The sequence below is a fragment of the Crocodylus siamensis genome, chromosome 3 (genome assembly GCF_052110815.1).
Source record: "Crocodylus siamensis isolate JL-2025a chromosome 3, ASM5211081v1, whole genome shotgun sequence".
Classification (NCBI taxonomy): Eukaryota; Metazoa; Chordata; order Crocodylia; family Crocodylidae; genus Crocodylus; species Crocodylus siamensis.
The window spans coordinates 116,120,844-116,129,594 of record NC_143397.1 but is presented as its reverse complement, the minus strand read 5'-3'; the positions used below and the strand labels follow the sequence as shown (position 1 = coordinate 116,129,594).

The window sequence follows — 8,751 nt, the reverse complement described above, 5'->3', positions numbered from 1 at the left end:
AGAGCGAAAGGTCAGGCAGAGAAAGGTGGTCAGAGTGGCACTTGGGGAAGGTGCAGGGCTCATTTGTGGCACACCTGCCAAAAAAGTTTAGTTAAAATATGTTAACTGACACTAACACAGCAGCAACTAATTTCTTTCTTCAGCTTGGGTTCATTTTTCAGACAAGAACAAACATAGCTAGGAAGAGGCATAATTTATCCATCACTCGAGAAAACCAGGATTTATTTTTGTTTTATTCCATCAAGGATAGGTTACAAAAAAAAATACTGGCAAAATCAGATTCTACCAGTAAGAAACATTCAACAGACGTTTAAATGCAAATGATCACAACATTCAAAATATCAAACAAATCTGTTTTGTTTGTGCTTGGCTATTCGGGCGTGAAATTAAGTACTGTATGATTATAAAGAAAATAGACGTACTGTTTGGGGTCAATCACTAGGGACGGTTATATCAAATGAACAATTGAAATGAGGTAAAAAATAAGTCAGAAAGCATCTGAAAGCTTAAATAAAGTTAAATGAAGAAAAAGTGTTATCCACTCAAAACATACGGAAAAATCCATACAGACCAGTTTCTGAAAGCTTTCTTGCACATCACAAATATGAAAATGTTATGAATGTCTTGTGTTAAAAAATAAAATAAAATAAAAAATCTCTCACTTTTGATAAAGATGACCACTAGTTTTATAGTCATATTTACTTTCTTGCTCAGTCTTCTTGTTTCCTTTCTCCAAGACTTTAAAGTCTTCTCTATCTGAATACCAAGTCTACAGACAACACTTCTAATGTTTACATGAGTGTATGTCAACATGATTGAATGACCACAGAAGCCTCAAGTGATACCCAGAAAGGCTTCTTCAAACATTGCCTCCTTCCTATTAGGTGCCTTTATGGTCCTCTTCACCATAATTTGAGCACCTCTTTTACTACTACAATATACCCTGCATCCTGCATAAGGCAATAGTTATACCCAGAAATTTCACTTCTGTTGATGCCAATGTATACTCCAGTTTTACAGCACCGTTCACAATACACATGACAGATGGTACAGCAAATTTTGGCTAAAAATACCAGAGAGAGATCAATCATGCCAGTCCCAGATGAAATGCACAAAAAATATCTGCAAAAGGACATAAGATATTTTAATAAAAAAACTGTTTACAAAGTAATTTGCAAACCATGGAAGTTGTACTATTTCTGTAAGTGTTTATGTTACAGAAACCATGTCTTTTTTCTGGCACCATACCCGTTTCCAAAAGAAACTAAGCAGTACAAAAAGGCAAACCCCACCCCCAAAACAAAACCAGACAATCCACAAGTGTTCTATACTCCCAAACACATGATACTTTACACAGGAAGGTCACTTTAAAGCTTTAGATAAATTACTGTCTCATTCCTCTCACCATTCCTTCACACAGACACATACGACCATATTCTGTATTTGGCCAATTTAAACTGATATTGAAAACTGATATTCACTGCTTAACCTTAGGTAGCTTGACAAGTTGACATTCTTATTAAAAACACTAAGCAAAAACCAATTGGCAAATAGTCACATAGGCTTTATTGAGTCTTAAGGTTTAAAATAAGAGAGAACCACTCTCATTAGAAGTTGGCAGTCTAGTTTCAAACTGTAAAGACATCTTGGAAACCCAAAATAGCATGGGAGTTTGGAGTTCTCTTACAGCATCCCTTTGAAGTTTATCAAGCAGGAACAATAGCTCGTCTAAGTATCCCTGACTTTCATATTGCACAATAAAGCATATTTTTGATCACCAGGAGTGTTAGAAGTTGTGGGGGGTGATCTGGAGTAAGCTGCTAGACCAGACAAATAGCAAGCAAAATGTTTAATTTAGTTTCAAGTACATGTAAATTTATCTTCCAACATCCAAGTAATTCAAGAATGCATTTCAGCAAACCTGTTTTTCTTAGATTAAAATCTAGACATATTGCCAACAATCCTCCCACCTTTAAAGCTAAGCAGGCACTAGTAAAATCGCTTATCTCCCTACTGAAGTATAAGCACCATTTTGCAAATAAACTCTCCAGATTTCATGGTGCTCAACGTTATTCATGGAAAAGTTCCATTTAACCAATGGCTCCCAGGAAATAAGCGACTTCAATGTGCCAATACCCAACAGCAGAGGGACTTCATAGAAGAATTTTTTTGTTATAACAACTTTAGTAAAAGTTCGTATGTCGCATTGATTATGCCCCAAGATAAGATGGAGCGATAATAATTGAGATGGGCTCCTCTGAAAAGATGAGTCAGTTTTCTATCACGTTCCAGCCATATCTTCATGAATACTTTTGGGAAAGACTGAAATTCCCCACCAATTTGTGACTGCATGCGAGCTTTTACAACATTCATTGGGAAAAATAAGAACCCCAGCATGGCACCCAACAGTCCTCCACAAATGAAATCATTGAACAAATGAGTACTGTAAGTAGATGCTTCAGGTAGACATTGCTTGATAGGTCCCCGCAAGCCAAAGAAGAGTGCATTACTAGGCCCATTTCGGAGCAGAATAGGTATCAAACCCCGATAATATTCCCTAATCCCATAATCTTTTAGTACCTTGAAAGCCTGGAAAGTGTTTGTAAATCTGTCATGATGTTTGTAGTCCTGAAGCAATGTCTGGACCCGCTCAAAGGGTGTAAGAGCAGCTTCTGTGGTCCCTGCAAGCACAGCTGCCACACTGCAAGTCACAAGTTCAGATGCACTTGTGTGTCTCTGGAGCAGAGAGGAGAAATCCTGATATAAGCCAAACATCAGTGCCAGAGTTGTAGTTTTTTGCATTAACGGTGGAAGGATTCCGCGGTACAGATTTCGAAAGCCATCTTTTCGTAGCTGACATACTGCATCCCTTGTTCTCACTCCATACAGCTGCTGTCGAAAAAGGACTTTCTGGATGGGAAAGGTAATTGCTATATTGGTGAAAGCTGCACAATATCCACAGAAGTAATATTTTCCCGAGCTAACTTTTGCCATGTGATGACTTCTATTTTGCTTTGAATTTGTCAGGACAAGATCTTTTGAATCCATCATACTTCTCTTTCTTTCTTCATATCAGCAGTCTCCTTTCCTACACCAGAAAGGGAAAGAACATGAATCAACCTACACAAAACTCAGTATCTTATTTTTGTATGGAAATCCTTTGCAGACTCATGGTCCTAACTCTTACAGCAATTCCATCAAATTCAGTGGAAGATAAATATCACATCTAGTCAGTCACACAAGCAAAAGTGATTTCTGTGGCTACATTACAGATTTTCAAGAACATATGAGGAAAGGAAACAATTCGTATATTTTTGTTGATAGAATTTAAAAAGAAGTATATAAAATACATTTTAAAGCTACATACATGATTGGGCGGTCAATGTCAAGGGCTATAGGCTGTACAGGAGGGACAGGATAGGAAAGAGGGGTGGGGGCGTGGCGCTCTATATTAAGGAGGAATACACATCCTCATTAATTAGCAAGGAGCCAGGGGAGGGGCACTCTGAAGTGCTTTGGGTTAGAGTACAAGGCAGTCGAGGGGAAAGGGACTTAACGGTGGGAGTCTACTACAGACGACCCAACCAGGGAGAAGAGCTTGACCAGGAATTCTTGGGTCAGCTCACAGAGGTAGCGAAGGCTAAGGATGTGGTTGTCATGGGGGACCTGAATTTCCCGGACGTCTGCTGGGAAGAGCAGTCAGCCAGGTCTGAACGCTCCCACAGGTTCTTGGCCAGAGTGCAGGACCTCCATCTAACCCAGGAGGTGCACAGCCCCACCAGGGGAGACACCTTGTTGGACCTAGTGCTGGCCACGGGAGATGACCTGGTGAGGGGGCTGCGAGTGCTCAACCACCTGGGTGACAGCGATCATCGCCTGCTGGAATTCACCATCCAGCGCAAGGTGGCAAAGACATGCAGTAAGGCAGCGGCCCTAGATTTTAGGAGGGCGGACTTCAACGAGCTAAGGAGGATAGTTGGAGAAGCACTGAGGTCCTGGGGGGAGGGGAGCCAGGTCCCTTCCAACCCTACAAACTATGAGACTATACCATATTTAGTGCCATGTTGAAGTAATTTATAAATAAGAGTTAAAAAATTCAAACATCACGGTTTTAACATTGCATATTAGGAATTTTGAAAATTGGTCATTATAATATGTGCAATAAGGTCAGGCAAACCTATATATTTTGATTTTTTTTTTTAACTCATTCCCCTGCATTTAAATTCTCAAGCAACACTGTACTGAGGAACAACTCACACTACTGACTTTTTTTTGTTTGTTTTAACCATTGAGACTAATCTTTTTGCTGTCTCTGTGACAGACCCAGTGTGGATTTAAAATATATATATATATATATTTTAATTTGTTTTTCCCTTTAAACTTAATTAAAGCAATTTTTTAAAATTTCCTATCATAACCCATATTGACAACTCATCTTACCACACTCTGCTATGTTATGGTACTGTTAGAGTAAGGGAGCTGTGACGGTCCAGGAATTATGCAAAAGGGAAGGAATCTTTTTGAAGATATTTTTATTGGACCACCTGCATAGTTGGGAAAAAGTTAGACAAGTTTGCAAATGCAAGCTGGCCACATTTGATACTTTTCATTCAAAAGCTTATCTAATTTAATTCCACCTATACAGCTGGCCCAATTAAAGAGATCATGCAAAAAACACTGCTTCACACTACTAATCATTTACAATTTCATCAAAATAATAGTCATTACGTGCCTTCTGCTGAAGTTTTAAAGATAGACAAACTACCAAACAGGAGCAGGTCACTGGAAAAGTATGCAGAACTATCAAAAAAAATCTCAGTGCAAGCAGCTGAGCTCATTTGTGCTACAATTCTAAACCCGAAATGTTCTAAAATTCTGGAAGACCTGGTGATCAGAAGCAATCAGCTTATTTCATTACCTAGAGCTCATATTTCCTTTGTCTGAGAAAATAATTGAGTTTAAAAAACAAATTATGTACCAATAAACATTTTCTTACCCAGTATATTAACATAATTTATATTTAACTAGTGAGAACAATTTTAAAGTGCTGGTTTTCTGAGATTTCTATCAAAAACAGCTTGACATGAGGCATAAATTAAAAAAAAAAATCATCTCACACAGGGCTGTCAAAAATGATGAATGTGTTGGAAGCGCAAGTTCTTAAAGCTGCTGGTGGGTGGACTCCTGCCACGGGAGGGAGCAGCAGGGTGCTAAAGTTGCAGGTAGGTTCAGGCTTCCATGCTGGTCACAGCCCTGGGAGGGAGAGAGAGGTGTGGCCTTTGACACATCACCAAAAGCCATTCAGCGGCCCACCAACCCAAATTAGTGCCCACTCCAGCCTAGAGTAGTGGAAGAACAAGTTAGGGACTGCTTAGAGAAGCTAGATGCTTTCAAGTCAGCAGAGCTAGACTGGATACACCCCAGGGCAGGGGTTGGCAACTTACAGCCCACAGGCTGCCTCCTGCCATGAAGACTGGATTTGACCTGCAGAGGGCTCAGGGATTCATAGTTAGTAGGGTCAGAAGGGACCTGAGCAGATCATCAAGTCCGACCCCCTGCCATGGCAGGAAAGAGTACTGGGGTCAAACGACCCCGGCAAGGTGATTGTCTAGCCTTGTCTTAAAGACCCCCAGAGTAGGAGCCAGCACCGCTTCCCTTGGAAGTTGGTTCCAGATCCTAGCCGCTCTGACCATGAAGCAGCACCTCCTGATGCCTAGTCTGAATCTACCCTCTGCCAGCTTGTGACCGTTATTTCTAGTCACTCCTGGTAGTGCTTGGGGGAACAGGGACTCCCCCAATGCCTGCTGGTCCCCTCTGACTAGTTTGTAACAGGCCACTAGATCCCCCCCTCAGCCTTCTCTGTAGCCAGCACCAGCCCAAGCATCAGCCCTCCCCTTCTCCCCCTCCCCCCATTCCAAGAATGCATGACTTCCTGTCCTTTTCTCTCCTTGCAAGTAAGTTGGGGGGGGGTTGCAGTGAGCCCACCATTTATCTCCATTTCTGCAAATATCATGCAATTATGAATTCAGGAGGTCCCTAGTTATGTCAACATGTAGGCTCTATAGACCAACATGCCTATTCCTACAAAGAGGCACAAGCTAACAACAAAAGACACCCCCATAATATGCACCAGTATAATTGCAACCATACTAGGGATTATACCATTGAACTAGTTCAATGGAAAAAAAAAGTCACACCTATAATCAAAACAGTTAGATGGTAAAGTGGTGTAAGTACCAGGTCCAGACAAAGCCTTAGGCAACTAACTGGCAAATGCACCATCAGCAGCAATCGGTAGACCAGCAGCCACTTTCATTCTCATTTTCTATTGAAAAAAATTAAGAAGCCAAACTTAAGTTTGTGCAAACCATAAATCTGTACCTACAAAGCAGACAGAGCCACACAGTAGACAGCAATTTTCAGAATCTCCACTTAATCCACAGCCTCCTCTTCAAGGTTTAATAAAGCATCCGATTTGTCTTTCAAGCACTATGATTAACACAGCAAGGTCTTAACGAGGAAAAGGCAATATTCTTTTGAAATATCGGATAGACCTTTCCTTTCTGCAGTGCTTTACAAGTTTTACTTCCGCAGAGCTCAGAGGTACCTGGGCAGATTTTGAGTTAAGCTTTATTGCAAGAAAAGAAATGCAACCTCTGGTTTCCCTTACTACCCAATACCTGTAGGTCCCTACAGCCACTGTAATGCCCAGTGTCTATACAGAACTCTTTCCAACAACAGATCATGTGTACTTAACAAAGATAAGCATGATCACTCCCATTTTAGACAGGTAAGTGAACCGGCTGCAGTACTGCAGCAGGCTAGTACAAGTACTCACATCTAAGTCCCAGTGATCAATACAACAGGCCCCACATGCAAGGGTGAGGGAGCTGTGAGAAGGTAATATTTTTAGCCCACTGCCTTTTTGTATAACACAACACCAGTGAGGAACTGGGAATGTGCACCTCTGGGTTATAAGGCCTCTACTGTGCATCTAACGGTGCAGACACATGGCATGTTCACACTGGTGTAAGTCATACAGGTTCCGTATACTGCTATAAAGTAAACTGAGATGCGATGCAGAAGTGACCAGTTAGCTCAGTGTAGCATTTATTTTGGGCAGAGGGCTGCTTACTGAGTTTCAGCAAGCCATCAAGGACCACATGACAGGCAGCTCAGGGCACATTAATATTACTTTTCTAAAATTTGTTAGGGGCCCTACAGGCTGGGTAGAATGGCCTGGCAGGCCACATCTGGCCCCTAGACCGCATTTTACCCACCCCTGTGCTAGCCTGTCCGCAACTGGCTACCCCAGGATCACTGCAGACACAAATACCTACATGGGTGCAAGTCTCACTGGTGTGTTTTCTGCTGTTTTAACCAGAGTAACTTTATGCCTGATTATTGTAAACTGCACCGTTATAGGAGGAAACATTGAGTCTCTGCTCCCAATTACACTTGTGTAAAAAGGGTTACCCCCATTGTAAACATACTGTGAAGCAAAACCCCATGATTTTGTTAAGGTAGTAAGAAGGCAAGCCTCCTCCCCCATATCTAAACTTTGCTACTTGTTCCTCAGGACTCAGGTGAGACTCATTCCACACAAGACATTAAGGAGCTGCCAGTTGGTAATTTCTGGCTGATACCAGTCTGAGCCAGATGTGAATTAAGCCTGCACTCAAACCAAATACAAGGAAATATTTCTAAAAAATGGTATATGACATGCTCTCTCTCTGTACCATGCTTCTCCAGGGCTAAGACTTTTTAGGTATTGTCCACATGGGCAAAAAGGCTGTCCTCTTTAATCACATTAGTTTAACATGACTAAAAACTCTCAGTGCCTGTGTTAATGCCCACTAACACGGCTCAAGCTCTTAGCTGGTTGCTCTGTAGCTCTGCAATCAATGGAAATAAGACAGGTGGGGGGGGTGGGAAGGACAAGAAAAAGACCCTGACAAGTATTTTGCTGGAAAGAGGATTAAGGAATTTGAAGGCTGGGAAGGATGAAGTGGCAAAATGGGTTGCAATTGATAAGCCACCTCAATGTATCAGCAAGCGGGTCAAGGTAAACAAGATAAACAAGAAGTCGCTGTGAAGTCGCTCTTTGAAATTACCACTGAGGCATGCTCTAAACTGGTAAATAATAGAAACAGAGCTGGATGTTGCCATCTGGTTCTGCTCCAAAAAAAGACACTGAAGGTGCTATTTCAACTTTTAGTCCACTTCCCTGGTGTTGCACCTTCCCCCACCACTAAAACCGGCACCCTTCAGCGGAGGGAGCAGACACCAGGTGACGGACCCCTCTCAACGCGTCCCGGCCCCACGCGCCTCCCGGTGCCAAACCCGAGGTGGAAGGCGACGTGCTGCAAACTGAGCAGCCCCCGCCGGGGCGGGAGCCGGGCGCTCATACCCCGCAGCCGGGGCAGCTCCGCGCGTGTGGCTGCAACCCCGTCCCCCTCCTCCGCCTCCACGGCTCTCTCTCGCCTGTGCCCAGAGGACGCCGGTCGCGGCGGCGGCAGCTCCTGCAGCCAGGCCGCCCGCGGGCCCCGGAGACCCGCAGCCCCCCCGCCGCCTGGGCCGAGCAGTGCAGCGCAGGGCGCTGGGACGGGACTCACCGGCTGGGGGGCGCACCCCCCGCGCAGGCTGCCGCCGTGGGCCGTAACGGCCGCCGGCCCGGCCGGACGCCGCCGCCCCGCCCATCCCCCACTGCGCAGGCGCCAGCGCACCCAGCGCTACAGTCGCCGGGCTCCG

At 43.6% G+C, this 8,751-nt stretch overlaps 1 protein-coding gene across 3 annotated transcripts; it reads right to left on the bottom strand.

Moving 5' to 3' along the window:
- Positions 1-205: 205 nt before the first annotated feature.
- Positions 206-8,751, bottom strand: SLC25A51 (solute carrier family 25 member 51). 3 transcript variants are annotated; one of them, XM_090039074.1, is made up of 3 exons: positions 8,616-8,743; positions 5,118-5,253; positions 206-3,088 (listed from the first exon to the last, which is right to left on the bottom strand). In XM_090039074.1, exon 3 carries the CDS (start codon positions 3,049-3,051, stop codon positions 2,173-2,175), a length of 879 nt encoding a protein of 292 aa, XP_089895200.1. In that variant the 5' UTR covers positions 3,052-3,088; positions 5,118-5,253; positions 8,616-8,743; the 3' UTR covers positions 206-2,172. The 3 variants fall into 3 exon arrangements, with proteins under 3 accessions (XP_089895200.1, XP_089895199.1, XP_089895201.1); XM_090039073.1 differs by lacking the exon at positions 5,118-5,253 and having other exon boundaries at positions 8,616-8,751; XM_090039075.1 differs by lacking the exons at positions 5,118-5,253; positions 8,616-8,743 and adding an exon at positions 4,997-5,117.

What these genes read in the sequence shown, in the direction of transcription:
- SLC25A51 (XM_090039073.1), bottom strand. Translation starts at nt 3,051, where the DNA reads ATGATGGATTCAAAAGATCTTGTCCTGACAAATTCAAAGCAAAATAGA.